This window comes from Nyctereutes procyonoides, unplaced genomic scaffold (genome assembly GCF_905146905.1).
Source record: "Nyctereutes procyonoides isolate TBG_1078 unplaced genomic scaffold, NYPRO_anot_genome, whole genome shotgun sequence".
Classification (NCBI taxonomy): Eukaryota; Metazoa; Chordata; class Mammalia; order Carnivora; family Canidae; genus Nyctereutes; species Nyctereutes procyonoides.
The window spans coordinates 70,995,613-71,011,954 of NW_026575146.1; the positions used below are offsets into that span (position 1 = coordinate 70,995,613).

The window sequence follows — 16,342 nt, forward strand, 5'->3', positions numbered from 1 at the left end:
TAAATATTTGCATGATATCAAAGGCATGAATATTTGACAAAAAGCCTTCATATTCATTACATTGTAAGGTTACTCTCCAGTATGAGTCCTGTAATGTTCTGATTCATGCAGAATCAGTTTTGATTCATGGGTAAAAGCCTTAGCATGCACATTACATTAATGTGGTTTCATCAAAGATGTATATTCCGATGTCTAATGAGTTGTGAGCCTATGTAAGTTCTTTGCCACATATGTTACATTTATGATTTCTCTTCAGTGTAGACTCTCTAATGTCAATTCATGCTTGAAATTATAATAAAGGCTTTGTCACATTCACTACATTTGTTACTCCCCAGTATGAATTCTCAGATGACTTGCAAGGCTTGAATTTTGAGTGAAGACTTTCCCACATACATTACATTTATATGGTTTCTCTCCAGTATGAATCATCTGATGTCTAGTGAGGTTTGAGCGTTGAATAAATGATCTGCCACACTGATTACATTTGTATGGTTTCTCTCCAGTATGAATTCTCCGATGACTAGGAAGGCTTGAACTCTGACTGAAGACCTTGCCACATTCATTACATTTGTAAGGTTTCTCTCTAGTGTGGATTACCTGATGATAAGTAAGGCTTGAATACATACTAAAGGCTCTGCCACACTCATTACACTGGTAAGGTTTCTCTCCAGAATGAATCCTGCGATGACGTGCAAGGTGTGAATCGTAACTAAAGACTTTCCCACATTCATCACACTTGTAATGTTTCTCTCCTGTGTGGATTATCTGATGTCTAGTGAGATGTGAGCTCTGATTAAAGGCTTTGCCACACTCATTACATTTGTAAGGTTTCACACCAGTATGGATTACCTGGTGGTTAGTGAGTTGTGAGCTATACGTAAAGGCTTTGCCACACTCATTACATTTGTACGGTTTCTCTCCAGTATGAATTCTTCGGTGACTTGCAAGGCCTGAACTCTGACTGAAGACCTTGCAACATTCATTACATTTGTAAGGTTTCTCTCCAGTATGGATTACTTGATGGTTAGTAAGACCTGAACACTCACTAAAGGCTTTGCCACACTCATTGCAGTGGTAAGGTTTCTCTCCAGTATGAATTTTGTGATGACGTACAAGGTGTGAATTGCGACTGAAAACCTTGCCACATTCAATGCATTTGTAAGGTTTCTCTCCAGTGTGGATTCTTCGATGACATGCAAGGTGTGAGTTGTGACTGAAGACTTTCCCACATACATCACATTTATATGGTTTCTCTCCTGTATGGATCATCTGAAGTCTACTGAGGTGTAAACTGGGATTAACTGCTTTGTCACACTCATCATGTTCATAAGGTTTTTCCTTAATGTGTGCTTTCTGGTCTGGTGTGAGTAATGCAGAATGCAAGAAATCATTCCCATGTTCATTAGAAATGTTGGTTTGGACACTAGGAATAATTCTTGGACGTAGTGAAATGGAAGAACCATTGCTGACAGACTTCTCAACTTGGTGACATTCATATATTTTCCCTTCAGTTTGAAGTACTTGCACTCCAGTCAGATGTGACTGGAAGCTTAGTCCAAACCTGTTTTCCATTGGCTTATTTCCTTCATCTCTTCTACCACATTGAACTCTTCCACCAGTGAGATTTTTGTTAAGGGTCACAAGCACTGCTTTGTAATTTCTATCACCATCTCTCCACTGACACTCAAAGTCATGAATATTTTTCTGGATTGCTCTGAAGATATAATCTTCCATGTCACAGCTTTTATGTCTTTCCAATATAACTGCCTGCAATACTTCCCCTATGTTACTGTTGTCTTTTGGTGGTAATTCCTTGATCATACATTTGGGAGTGATAGCTACAAGATATAAAGAACCACAGGTTTCCCATTAATTACAGAAAAATTCCATACTGAAAAACACATACCAAAAGTACTACATATTTTAATCAGTTATGAAATGGAATTGTGTTCTTCAATTTTTAGGAACACAAAAGAAATAGGATCCTTTAACATAAAAGGGTGATTACATGTAATTCAAATTAATTTTAGAGAAGCCTACTTTCAATAATCAATGGCCAAAAAAAAAAAAAAAAAAAGAATCAGTGTGCCAACTTATGCCAGCCCTGAAAGAAGGGGTATTTTTGGGCAGCCCTGGTGGCTCAGTGGGTTTTGCGCCGCCTCCAGCCCCGGGCGTGATCCCAGAGACCCCGGATCGAGTCCCACATCAGGCTCCCTGCATGGAGCCTGCTTCTCCCTCTGCCTGTGTCTCTGCCTCTCTCTCTGTGTAATTTAATAAATAAATTAAAAAAAAAAAAAGAAGGGGTATTTTTCTATCACATACCACTTCACAGAAAATATATGGCTATTTCATATTTGAAGAGATAAAAATACTATATATATTTACTGCATATTTATTGTGTACTCATGCTAAAGCATAGTATGACATACTCTAATGGTAAATAATCCCAAACAAATTTATCTAATGAGTAATCTAATAAATGGTAATTTGGAATTGGAGAACTGTAGCAGCACTGGGGAAGTGAGGAAGAATTTAATCCAACAATGTTAGAAATATATTTTTCTGAATACTGGTTATAAAACTATATTCACTTGGAATGGCCATTTTTTAACATTAACAAGTGGTGTTGCATTATACATTCAGAAAAATCATCGTCCACAAATCATGAAAATTAATATTCTAGTAACCTGTACTGAAACCAGGATAGAAATAATAAGTAACCACAATTATACAAAATTATAGTTTGTGTAATTCTTAACAAATCTCTTCTAAGAAAAAAAGGCTTCTATTCTAGAACCAGCACACAGTATTAGAACTGGAATTTGTATTAAGACCACTCACTTTTGAAGTATGAAGTCAGTTAAACACTTAACATTATAAAGAAGAGTAACTTGGGAAAGAGTCAGAAATCACAAGTATGATTTTTTTTTTTTAAGTGATCTTATTCTCAACGTGGGCCTTGAAACCATGACTCAAAGGCTCCACCGATTGAGCAAACCAGGCGCCCCATAAACCATAATTATGATTTTATGCCTGCAGTTATGTAACAGCAAAGCAATAGAGCAATTCTCTATCTATGCAGTGTTCTTTAATTTTCTAGTTCGTTGGACACAAACTATATGTAATAAAGAGCTTGTGCATGAAAACTTATTAACTAAGGTCAGATCAAACACTGGACAAAACTGCAGAATAAAAACATACAAAATATAATGAAGGCTGCATGCTCTGAAAACCTGTGTCCACCCCAATATGATGGTGTTGGAGGTGGGGTCTTTGCTGGTAAACAGGTCATGAGGGTGAAGTACTGTGAATGGAATTAGGGCTGTTATCAGAAGAGAGAGAGGTATTTGCTACCTCTCATTCTTTCCATCATGCAAAGACACAGCAAGACAGTGTTCTAAACCAGAAAGAGAATGCTCATCAGGAATTGAACTGACTAGCACTAATCCTGCCAGTCTCCAGGATTATGAGATATAAATTTCTACCAGTTAAGCCATCTGGTTTATGGTATTTGTTATGGCAGCCTGAGCCAAGACACAGGCAAAAGACCAACTGCTTAAAATCATGACAGAAGGTTGCTGTATCTTACTAAACAAAGGAATTTCTGAGACTTACTATAAAACATGGAATATTCTAAACCTTCTAATAGTGCTAACATGGTTAAAAGTCTCAAAGTAAGAGGCACCTGGTGGCTCAGCCAGTTAAGTGTCTGTCTTTGGCTCAGGTCATGATCCCCCGGGTCCTAGGATCAAGCCCCATGTTGCTATCAGGCTTCCTGCAGGGAGTCTACTTCTCCTTCTCCTTTTTCCCCTCCTTTCATTAGTGTGCTGTGTGTCTCTCTCTCAAATAAATAAAATCTTAAAAAAAAAAAAAAAAGCCTTGAGGTAAATTGTTGCTATTTTTTTTTTTTTTTAAAGCAGGCTCCATGCCCAGTGTGGAGCCCAATGCAGGGCTTGAACTCATGACTCTGAGATCAAGGCATGAGCCAAAATCAAGAGTTGGATCCTTAACTGACTGAAACACCCAGGCACCCCCAAATTATCACTATTTTTAAAATAGGGACAGTAGGCACACGGGGTTTCTGTTTCTAACCTCTATTTATAGAGAAAGTAAGTTAGAGAAACAGGATTGACCTGGGCCTGCAGGTTCAGACAATGTGTTCTTATGCAGGACTGCCTGTAAGTCACAGTAAAGATCATGAGCTCAGAAATAAATACTTCGATGGAGGCACCAGAGCTGTGTTATGTTGCTAAGAGTGTCACTCAGCCATCCTAAGTACCCTGTCACTCTCTGCATATATGGATTTCCGTACTGTCCTGAGACAGTGATACAATGAATAAACAGGGATCTTTCCTTATACAGTGAGAGTAGTGTGGCTGGTGAAGGGTCCTTTGGGAATCAGCGTGTTCAAGAGTACAAAATCAATATGCTAGTAAGCAATAGTGTCGTCCATCCAGATTGAGGAACCATGTAAAGAAAGACCACATGGAAGGAAGGTCAAGAGTGGAGGGCAGGAAGTAATGAGCAGATGAGAGAAGCAACTGTATGTGCCAATCTATGGGAAGATAAATGTACCAGGGCAGTTAGAATTCTGACCTTAGAAATAAAGAAGGAACTGACATGGCAAATACCATCAGGCTGTCCCAATCTTAACTGAAGGAATTATAGTACAGCTGTGGAGCAAAAAATGGAAGATATTTAGCAGGAAGGGAGCATGATGACAAGGGAAGGAGTCACGTTTAGAAACAAGGTAGGATGCATGGCTGTTGAGGGTGAGGCAGAGGGGAAATGCTAATAAAAGGGAACAAAATTTCAGCGATGTGGTGAATAAGGTCTGAAAAGCTAGTGAACAACTAGTAACTAGATTGATAATATAATTGAAATTTGCTAAGAGAATAGAACTTAAGTGTTCTCACCAAAAAAAAAAAAAAAGATGAAAGAAAAAGAAAACAAGTGAGGTAATGTGTGTTGACCTGATTATGGAAATCCTTGCACAATATATGTGTATTTAAATCATCATGGCGTAAACTTTATATTACAATTTTCTTCATCAATTATACCTCAGTAAAGCTGAAAAACAATTTCAAAAATTCATCCAGCCACTGAATATCCTCTGAATACTTAAAGAACAGTTTATATGAATGTTTTGATGTCCTCTGAGAACTAGTGAATCAATAGCACTGGGGGTAGAAAAAAATGGAACTGGATATTTTAAGTTTTTCATAAGGTTTTATGCATACATAAGCTCTGGCACCTGCCTGATTAAGTGCGCAGATCATCTGAAGAAAGTGTAAATGTAAAGTCCAGATGCCCCATTCATTTCTGTATCAACAAGGCTTCAATCTCAATCAAGCAGGGGAGGGGCTCCCATGAGGCAAACAAAGGAAAATGCAAAGATACCCAAGGGCAGATCCCCACTGCTGAAGGGACATTATCCTCACCCAGAGAGACCAGGTTCCTATAATTCTCCAACATCACGTCCCTGTACAAGGCCCTCTGAGCAGGGTCCAGGCACTCCCACTCCTCCTCAGAGAATTCTATGGCCACGTCCCTGAAGGTCAACCATCCCTGAAATGAGAACACATTTCACCAAGGAGCTATGGAGAGAGTTCTTATCTTCACATAAATGAAAAGAGGAGAGATGTATAAGGATCAATTCAGATGAAGTGGGTGTTCTCACAGATCCACATAAGGTATTCCTTTTTTTTTTTTTTTCAAGATTTTATTTATTTATTCCTGAGACACACACAGAGAGAGGCAGAGACCTAAGCAGAGAGAGAGAAGCAGGCTCCATGCAAGGAGCTTGATGTGGGACTCGATCCCAGGATTTTAGGATCATGCCCTGGGCTGAAGGCAGGCGCTCAACCACTGAGCCGCCCAGGTGTCCCAACACATAAGGTAGTCCTGAGCAAGTTATGTGACCCTTATTTTACTCTATTATACTTTTCCATAAGAGGTTAGGAAGGTCTCTCAATCAATATGGCTTTTTTCATTTTTGTGGACAATATAAAAAATATAAAAATACAAAATCAGGGGTGCCTGGCTGGCTCAGAGAAGCATGTGACTCTTGATTTTGGGGTTGAGTTTGAACCCCACATTGGGTATAGAAATTACTAAAAAAAAAATAAACTTTTAAAAAATAGAAAACCAATACATGATTATAAGAAGTGTTACTTATCATGTTGTACATAATAAATGATATCAATAAATGAGCTACAGCATGAGTAGTATCTTCAGAGATGACAAGGTCCACATGGCTTTAGAGGCCAGAATCTAGAAACTGTGATAATGATAGCAACAGTAATGAATAAGAGTCCTGAATACTTCCCATGTGGTAGGCATTATGCTAAATGCTTTACAGGGACTAAATGTAACAGCATCAATTGTTAAAAACAGATCTGTTCCCATCTTCCTGAGGAGACCCCTGTGATTCCTGGAAACCCACCCAAGGTCAAATGTTAAGAAATGGCAGAACAAGCATCTGAACCTAGATGTTTAGGCTCTGGAATGAACCTAAACCATTAAACATCTATAACAGCATCAAAAGTAAACTGACAGAGGGCTCCCTGAGACAATTTGAAACAAGTTTAAGGCTAACAACATAGAGGTCATTATATATGCATACATGTGCACATAAAAGTCACTCTTCTTATACTATTTAACTCGTGTTAGTGTAGAAAAAATGTATAGCCATGGAAAATTTGTAAGAAAATTCTTCAACAATAATTTACTTATGAAGTAATAATAATGTCTCTTTAAAAACTATGGGCTTGCACATCCATGCATTCATGCACACACATATATACACACTTAAACGTACTGAAATAAGAGGATTCGTCTCTCCATGACAGAAAAGGGCCTCCTCACAGGCTCTACATCACTGGGGCACCATGAGATGGAATCTATGTGGAGAGGAGAGGGACTGAGGGAAGGCCTGGGGAGTGTGGACACAAACAGCTCAGGTGGACACGTCAGAGTCAGAGAAGATGAATGAGTCCAAGAAGAGATGGGCACAGTAGGAGGGAGAGATGGAAAAACAACCAACAATATGACTTTACCTGACAAACAGCCATGCCTGACTCCTCCCTTCCTCCTTCTTCCTCAGACAAGATCAGTCTTGAGAATTCAGTCCTGAGGGTCAAGAATATGCAGCTGAATGCTTAGAATCAATCTCTGTCCTTCCTGTACCACAATCTCACACAGGAAGACCTCTCCCTGGGGAGACAACAGTCCCTGCTGCCACTGCCACAGGAGGAGACTCAGGGACCATGAACCCCTCCAGACACCAACACAAGTGTTCCCAGCACATTCTTCACAATTGCCCCTGCCCTAGGGAAGTCCTCCCCTCACTGCAGCAGTGGGGACCTGGGCTGGACCCACACTCCCTTCCAGGTCACAGACCCGTCCTGACCACACCCCACACAGAGCAGGGCCCCCTCCCCTCTCCCTGGATCAGGAGCTGCTGTCAGCCTCAGAAACGGAGGACCCAGGGCTTTGCTGCTCAATGCTGGAGACCCATCAGGAGCACCTGGGACACTTTACTAGAACTGAGGCTGGGCCCTATCCCCCCACACCCCTGACCAATGGAAGGGGAATCTCTGGGAGAGGGCACAAGAATGGTATCTGCAAAACGACTCAGCCATCCAGGGTGCAGCTGGGTGGAGCACACAGGCCAGCCCAGACACTTCCCACCTTCTGGCTCTGGTCTCCCTGGGAGCCTGCTGTCACCAGGGCCCAGACCTGGAAGGGGAAGGGGCAGAGGAAACAGGAAGGGAATCAAGGGGTATCAGAGAAGATAGTATCAGATCGAGGACTCGAGGGAGGATGCTGTTTGCCACCTGTATCTGAGGAGCCTCCCAGGCAGAGGAATAGGCCCTGGGAGGGCCCTGAGGCAGGAGCAAGCCTGGCCCCGAGGAAGGGAAGAGGCCAGCATGGCTGCAGCAGGGTAAGGAGGGGACCAGCAGGAGAGGAGGTCAGAGAGGCAGCTGGGGTAGCAGATGGGGAAGGGCTCGGTCTTCCAACATTTGCCTCTCACATCTTGAAAGAAGTTTAGAAAACATGTATTCCTCCTCTCACTTTAAGCAAACATCAAACTTTTTTCATCTTATACATTAAAACATTTACAAATAATATAGTATCTTATACTTAGAATCACGCCAAGATGTGCACCTAGGCCTCAGGAAGTACAGGGTCACCCTTAACCTGGATGTGGGGGGTGCAGGAGGGTGACTGGGGGAGCTTGAGCCAGTTCTGCACAAATAAGATGGACATGCCCCAGATGTTCCAGCAGAGATGTAGAAGCAGCTGGACATGGGATGGAGTTTAGGGCAGAAGTCTGGAGGAGAGGGGAAACTGGGACATATGCAGGTGATGTTGAGAGCCAGGAGATGAGGTGATGAGGAAAGGCAGGGGGTAGACAGAGAAGAGGTACAAGGATTAAGCTGTGGGGTGCCCCACACTCAGAGACCAGGCAGTTCAGCAGATACCAGCAGGGAAGGTGAGAGGTGATCAGGAAAACCAAAAGGTAGGTAGAGTAGTCAAGGTTAGTGGGATGTCCTTAAACCAAGGAAAAACGTGTCAAGGAAGAGAGAGTGGTCTCATGTGCCACCTCCTTCTGACAGGAAAAGCAGGATGATGCCAGGAGATTCAATCCTGGGCTGAGAAATGGGGTCCCTGGTGATTCTGAAAGAGAAAGTCTCAGGGGCATAGTGATTGTTGAAGGCTTGACCGGATGGGGTTCCTATGACAAGTGGAGACAAGATATGAAGACAGTAAAAGCCAACTTTTAGCGGCTTGGGTTCTGGAAGGGAGCAGAAGGTGGGGAGGGAATGGGCTAAATTAAATGGATGATGGGGATCTAGGAGGGCACTTATGAGGGGCACTGGGTGTTGTATGTAAGAGATGAGTCACTATTCTACTCCTGAAACTAATACTCCACTGTAGGTGGAGTTAACCTAACACTATAGGTTAACTAACTAGAATTTAAATAAAAACTTGAAACATTAAAAAAAAAAAAAGGAAATGGATTACGGAAAAGAGTTTTAACTAGCAGTGAAATTAGTTAACAGAATGTTTTGTTTTAGAGATGCAAGAAGACAGTGAGTACAAAGCTTTGAGGGAGGTGCATGCGCATGTGAAAGATGGGCAAAATCTCCCTCTGTGTATATGGACTGAGATGATTCCTGAGATGTACAAATTGAAGATGCAGTGGAGGAAGGATGCCATATGGTCCTGAGATGTTGAATGGGGCTGGCAACTGGGGAACAATCTCAGGCCCACAGTGGTGTTGGTACATCCTCTGGCGTGGCCTTCTTATGGGGGACTGAAATATGCATGGGTTTTGTTTGCCCTTGGAATAGTCTTCATCATGAGGGTAGGGGGAGCTGACCAGGAGCAAAGGGGGGAGTGGGAAGCCATGAGTCCAGGGCACCAGGCCGGCTCAGTCAGGAGAACATGTGACTCTTGGTCTCAGGGTTGTAAATTCAAGCTGCATGTTGGGCATAAAGCTTACATGAAAAAAAAAAAGGAAAGGAAAGGAAAGGAAAAAGGAAAGGAAAGGAAAAAGGAAAGGAAAGGAAAGGAAAGGAAAGGAAAGGAAAGGAAAGGAAAGGAAAGGAAAGGGGAAAGGAAAAAGGAAAGGAAAGGGAAAAGGGAAGAAAAGGAAAAAAAGAAAGAAAAGAAAGACAGACAGACATCCAGCCAGCCTAGAGTCCTTCATTCAGACCACTCTCCTCCCTTTCAACAGATGTCTACAAGGATGCACATACCCCAACAAGACCTCGACATCTTCCAAAAACACTGCAAATTCTCATTTAGATTTCCCAAAACAGATATGAATCATTCTTAACTTGCAACGCAAAATAATCCAAAATAGCAAAGTCATCCCCTGAAGGTTCTCTGAGACCTTTTCTCCAAATCCTCTGAATTGGACAATGATTCTTGCAAAAAGTCAATGAATAATTCTTGCAAAGACCCCACAGAGGTCATTATGTGGAGTGGATGCTGGGTGGCACCTCCTGGGTCCACGCACTCAGGACCAAGGTGCCATCTGCTGTGGCCAGTCCTCCCTCTGAACGCAGCATAGAGTAATGTGTCTCTAAGCCCACTCCCATCATGCTCCCTTGGGTGCCATGTTGAGTCTCCCAGTTAAATCCAGCAGGCAAATCTCAGTCTCAGCTTCTGTGTCCCAGGGAACCTGAGCTGTGACAACGGCACCCTGAATGGACCCATACAGCCCCCCCAAATACCTATAAGCCCTCTTCTGGGTGCTCCCGCTAGAACTGAGACACCCCTCCCAAAGTTTCACACATCCTTCGATCCTACAACTGAGCCTGGGACATGTGCACACACCATTCACTGGGCCATCTGGAGGCCCACACTTGCTCCCACATGGCTCCTGCAGACCCTCTAGGCCACTTCCATCTTCTCATCTTCCTGCACACGAGTGAACTGGGCTAAGGCACAGGGACCAATGGACACAGGCTCTGCAGCATTAATGGACACAAGTGCACACTGAGGGCCACTGGGCCTCCAGTATGGAGATCAAGAGGTTGGCCCTGCTGGGAACACTTGTGAGCAACTGGGGACAATATGGGAGTCCAATGAGGATGTCAGAGAAAGAAGCCCATAGATCTCCTAACAGAGGCCACCAGGTCTCCTCCTCTCCCCACTCACAGCAAATTACAAGAATCTCTAGTTCTTCAGCCTGTCTATTTTGTGCCCTCTTAGGCTCCTGACCTTGTCCTCACCTTTCCTGAAGGGAAATTAGGATCCTCGACCCTGAGCAGATCAACTGCTGGAAGGCAAAGCCCTCACCCAGGATGCAGCTGCTCCCTGTGATGTGCTCAGCAAGGACAACCCAGGAACTGGCAGAGGGCAGTGATACCACAGGTAAAATACTGGGGACCTGTGGTCCACAGGGCTTTCCAGGCTTCAGTACATCCTTTTGCTCTTATGTTGAGTAAAATAAGCAGCCACAGGAGGTTTAGATCAATGTGTTAAATTTTCCAGAACAAATATGGGCACTGTCCTCATCACCTGCCCTAGCTCCTTGGTCTTCCTGAGGACTACTCAGCCCAATCCACAGCCCTAGTATCTAAACACAACCCCAAGAGAAGGTGAGGCAGCCAACTTGTGTGCCCTCCAGTGGAAGGAAAACAGGAAAGACTTCAAACAGTCAAAGGAGGAGAGCTTTTCTCATATTGGGTGATTGACATGGAGACAATTCAACCTGCAGAACATGGAAGCTGGCCAGGGAAGGGCACTGCAGAGGATGGGTGGGAGAGGCTAGACACACATTGCTGAGCCTAAACCTACATGAGGAGAAAGGGCCAGAGCCAAGATGATTTAGAGACAGAAGGGAAGGGCAGGGATGAGGTCCTGTGACAGAAAAGGCTGGTATTTGGGAACAGAGAGAAGGTGAATGTGACTGGGGCAGAGTGAGCTGTGTGCACTGTGAAGTTCCCAGGATGAGGCTGGAGACCCTGATCATCATACAGGGCTGTGTAGCGATAGTGAGGAATCTGCATTTTGTCCTGATGATAACAGGAGGCCTGTAGAGGGTTCAGTGCCAGCAAGTGACATCGTCTGCCTACAGATTTACTCCTGCTGCAGAGATAGACACATAATGATGGTCTAGGACTCGGAGGCTATGTCTCTGCCTCCATACTAATGTTTTATGTTTCACTTTTGGAGGACTGGGACCCATTTAAAATTCTTTTTTTTTAAGATTTATTTACTCATTTGAGAGAGAGAGAGAGAGAGAGAGAGAGAGAACAGGCATGCATGTACACAGGGGAGGGGACAGGGGAGAGAATCTCAAGCAGACTCCACATCGAGTTGGGAACCCACTGTGGGGCTCCATCTCACAATCCTGAGATCATAACCTGACCCCAAATCAAGAATTAGATGCTTAGGGCAGCCCAGGTGGCTCAGCGGTTTAGTGCCGCCTTCAGCCCAGGGCGTGACCCCGGGGTCCCGGGATCGAGTCTCACGTCGAGCTCCCTGCATGGAGCCTGCTTCTCCCTCTGCCTGTGTCTCTGCCTCTCTCTCTCTCTCTCTCTCTATCATGAATAAATAAATAAAATTTAAAAAAAAAAAAGAATTAGATGCTTAACTGAGCTCCCCAGGCACATACTGCCCCCTATTTAAAATTCTAATGACAACTGGGCACTCCATCCAAGAACTGCTACACAAAGATATGCATTGAATTTGCTAAACAATTAAGTGTTGTTCAAAATCCGTTTCTGTGTAGTCCATCATCTCATGTTGGAGTGGGCTCATGGAGGCCTACAAGGGAGTCATTTCATAAAGTTATCCTGAGAAGGTTGGCGCTGGGTAAGCAGAACTTGATGTAACTGAATTCTCATATGGTGGCCTGATGGGGCCAGTGGGCAGGGGGTTTGCCTGCATCACTTTTCTTAAAAATTCTAGGACCATCTTTCACATGTCTCAACAAAGGAGACACCTATTTCTTTTCTCTTCTTCTTCTTCTTCTTCTTCTTTTTTTTAAAAGACTATTTATTTATTCATGAGAGACAGAGAGAGAGGCAAAGACATAGGCAGAGAGAGAAGCAGGCTGCCTGCTGGGAGGCTGATGCAGGACTCAATCCCAGGACCCTGGGATCATGACCTGAGCCAGAGGCACCCAGGTGCCCCACTTTTCTGTTCTTTAAGTAATCTCTAAACCCAACATGGGGCTCAAACTCATGATCCTGAGGTCAAGAGTTGCATGCTCTACCAACTGAGCCAGCCAGGCTTCCCTAGGAAACTTATTTCAAGATATGATCACAGTGATCTCAGGCAATAAATGTCTCTTTTCCAGAACATCACAGTAAAATATTTACAAAATACAGAATTTTGGACACCTAGGAATCACTGCTGTAAACACTGCAGGAGGGTCACCTACAGAAACAAGATAGTCACAAATTTCCTCATCAGATGGGTATGGTATGTTAGCTGATATTTCCAAATAAATCAGCCCATTCTTCAACATTTGCAAAGAGTGGACAAGAGGAACTTGAGAGGAATATCTACCTGGTCCACTCATGGCCCACTGTTTCAATAGATCAACACAAAACGAAAGAAAATTGAGTATCAGAGTAACAGTTTAAACCAGGTTCCACTTAGATAAAAGAATATTTACCACATATTTACCAAGGACACATTGGAAAAAATCTATAATTACTTACCAGATACCATAAAATGTTCTCAATATATACGACAAAGAGAGGAGAGCTGGCAGATCTCAGCCTGAACTAGACAAAATTAACTTAAAAGCAGAAAGTTAAAAAAAATTTTTTTTAAAGAAATATGAGATCAAAAATTTTAAAAATGGTAAGGTCATATTTAGAAAATGCCATCGACTGTTTATAGGATGGCTCCAAAGCTTACTTCAGAAGTAAATAATTTTTTATAGAAAAGTATAATTTAAATAACCAAGATTTATTTCAAGCTTCAAAAAGAAAAGTGATGTAAATATAAACGAATAAGGGAGAGTAAAGTATAGCACAGCTATTACAAAAAAGCAACACTTTAATGTTCCTGAAAGACACCGTGTAGGGGTGCCTGGGTGGCTCAGTCGGTTAAGTCTGCCTTCAGTTCAGGTCATGATCTCAGGGTCCTGGGATTGAGACCCACACTGGACTCCCTGCTCAGTGGGGATTCTGCTTCTCCCTCTGCCTCTGCTGCTCCCCCTGCTTGTGCTCTCTCTCTCTCTCAAATAAATAAATAAAATCTTTAAAAAAAGAAAAAGGCACCGTGTAGTGACAGTCATTTCTTGCCCCACTTTTCTGCTCTGAGCCCAGGCAAAGGGAGGAAGGTGACCCAAGTCTCTGCCCTCTTCACTGAACAAGGACTGCAAATAGAAGTTATTTTCTGATATAATTAATCAAATGCATAAGCCTTTTGTGCTTTCTCTGCTAATCTCCCTTTGTCCCCACTGTCAGGCACCCCCAGCTTGGTTGGCTTCTTCCCTCTGTTCCTGTAGCCCATTGCTCCCTCCTTTCCTCCAGCTCCACACTCTCTGTCTGCCATAACTCCTTTTTTGTTTTTTAAGATCACGTATTTTATTTATTAGAGACAGAGAGAGAGAGAGAGAGAGAAAGTGAGAGCGAGCAAGCACAAGCAAGGGAAGCGGCAGGTAGAGGAAGAGGGAGAAGCAGACTCCCCTGAGAGCAGGGAGCCCGATGTGGGGCTTGATCCATGACCTGAGGGGAAGGCAGATGGCCAACTGACTAAGCCACTCAGGTGCCCCAAGATGTATTTATTTTAGAGAGAGAGAGAGACAGACAGGGCGCAGGGTGGTGGTGGTGGGGTGCTGAGGGAGAGGGAGAATCCTGAAAGCCTCCCTTCTGAGCATGGAGCCGGACTTGAGGCTCCATCCAAAGTCCTTAAGATCATGACCTGAGAAGGTACCAAGAGTTTGATGCTTGACAACTCCGCCACACAGGCGCCCCTGCCAAGACTCCAACTCTTTTAACCTCTCCCCTCACTGCCTGTGAAGGGCCTCCCCCTTTGTTACCCATGCTCCTGTACATCAAGGGCTCTTCTCTACATTTTGCTCTTCATCATCTCCTTGGAAATTTCCTTCTTACTCTAAATTTCTCCATCTTCTCTTCTCCCACTGCTACTATTCCCAATGTCGTCTGTGGTTCTCCCTCATTCTTCTTTGTTCATTTTTCTATAATTCTCTCAGCAGGTCTTGTGAAAATAAATAAGGAAACCTCATTTAAAATGAAGCAGGGAGGGGCACCTGGGTGGCTCAGTGGTTGAGCATCTGCCTTCCGACCAGGTCGACCAGGTCGCCCAGGTCGTGATCCCAGGGTCCTGGGATGGAGTCCTGCATCGGGCTCCCTACAGGGAGCCTGCTTCTCCCTCTGCCTGTGTCTCTGTCTCTCTCTGTGTCTCTCATGAATAAATAAATAAAATCTCTAAAAATAAATAAATAAATAAATAAAATAGAATAGGGAAGCCCTGGAGTGGGAGCCAAGTACCACGCCCTGCAGCTTGCTTTACCAGCATGAAGAATTATTTTAACAAAGGAGGGCTTTTTTTTTTTTTTTTTACAGATTTTCTTCTGCTTGTACGAAAACGAAGATCCCATCCTGCTCAGCAACAAACGCACTAACCACCACTTGCAGCCACTGAAAAACCGCCACCAACTCTTGCTCTTCTCCAATTAAAGCAATCCTCCCCAATTTCCATCTAAAAATAAAAGGCTGACCTTCCTTTTCTCTCCCCACTCGCCTACGATGGTTCACCACTCCATGCACGTCCCGAACTGCAATTCCTCTGCTTCTTCCAGAATAAACTCATCTTGCTAGTAAAGTGACTGACTTTTGTTTTTTTACGGTGGACAGCTCCTCTCCTTCTCCGGGTTCCTCCCACCCAGGAGTGGGATGTAATACGATGCCCGCCTCCCACGAGAGCACGTTATCCACGGCGGGGTGCACGGTCTGTATCAAGACAGGCCCTTGTTAGTCACCTCGTCAACACAAGGTGGGCAGAGGCGGGGACCGACGCGGGGAGGCTGAGGAGGACGCGGGGTGAGGGAAGTGCGTGTGTCCCGGGAAGGGCTGGGCTCGCCAGAACCTCCCGGCCCAGCTGGGAGCCCGCTGCTGCGGAGGACCGGCCGGACCACCTCGCGGATTTCAAACCCTAAGAGAAGCACCGCCCCCCCCCCGCCCCCGGTCTCCCAGGGAGATGTCTGAATTTTCTTGGGCTGGAGGAGGTGGTGCAGGGATTTTACCTGCCCTCTGCACCCCGGAGATGAAGAAGCGGGACTGCGAGGCGCAGGTTTAAACAAGAAAAACGAGACTCACTCTCCACAGACGGGCCTCCGCTCCACGAAACCCGCTTCCGAGACTGTAGAGCACTGCGCACGCGCAGAGGGAAGAGGCAGGCCCGGGGCGGGGCACGGAACGAAAAGAGGCGTGCGCAGGGACCGCGGGTGGGGGAGGCGGGGCATCAGTGGCGGGTGGTAACCATAGAGATGAGGCGTTGGGGGAAATGACGCTAGACTGGGGCGGGGCTGGCGTGGGGGGCGGGGCCTGGGACTCTGCCAGGTGTTTAGGGTTTAGGCAAATTTGAGTCCTGTTTCTTCTGGGAAATAGCGTTGATTTCTTTCTTTTCTTTTCTTTTCTTTTCTTTTCTTTTCTTTTCTTTTCTTTTCTTTTCTTTTCTTTTCTTTTCTTTCTCTCTTTCTTTTTCTTTCTTTTCTTCCTTTCCTTTCCTTCTAATAGCGTTGATTTCTATTTTAAGTTAATGTTTTAAGGTGTTTTTTTTAAAGACTTTATTTGTTCATGAGAAACACACAGAGAGGCAGAGACATAGAGGGAGAAGC

At 44.2% G+C, this 16,342-nt stretch overlaps 1 protein-coding gene across 1 annotated transcript; it reads right to left on the reverse strand.

The window, feature by feature from the left end:
• Positions 1–251: 251 nt before the first annotated feature.
• Positions 252–15,857, reverse strand: LOC129500200 (zinc finger protein 347-like). The gene is made up of 4 exons (XM_055310377.1): positions 15,822–15,857; positions 7,059–7,131; positions 5,442–5,568; positions 252–1,838 (listed from the first exon to the last, which is right to left on the reverse strand). The coding sequence occupies exons 2-4, from the start codon at positions 7,071–7,073 to the stop codon at positions 325–327; spliced, it is 1,656 nt and encodes a 551-aa protein (XP_055166352.1). The 5' UTR covers positions 7,074–7,131; positions 15,822–15,857; the 3' UTR covers positions 252–324.
• Positions 15,858–16,342: the final 485 nt, after the last annotated feature.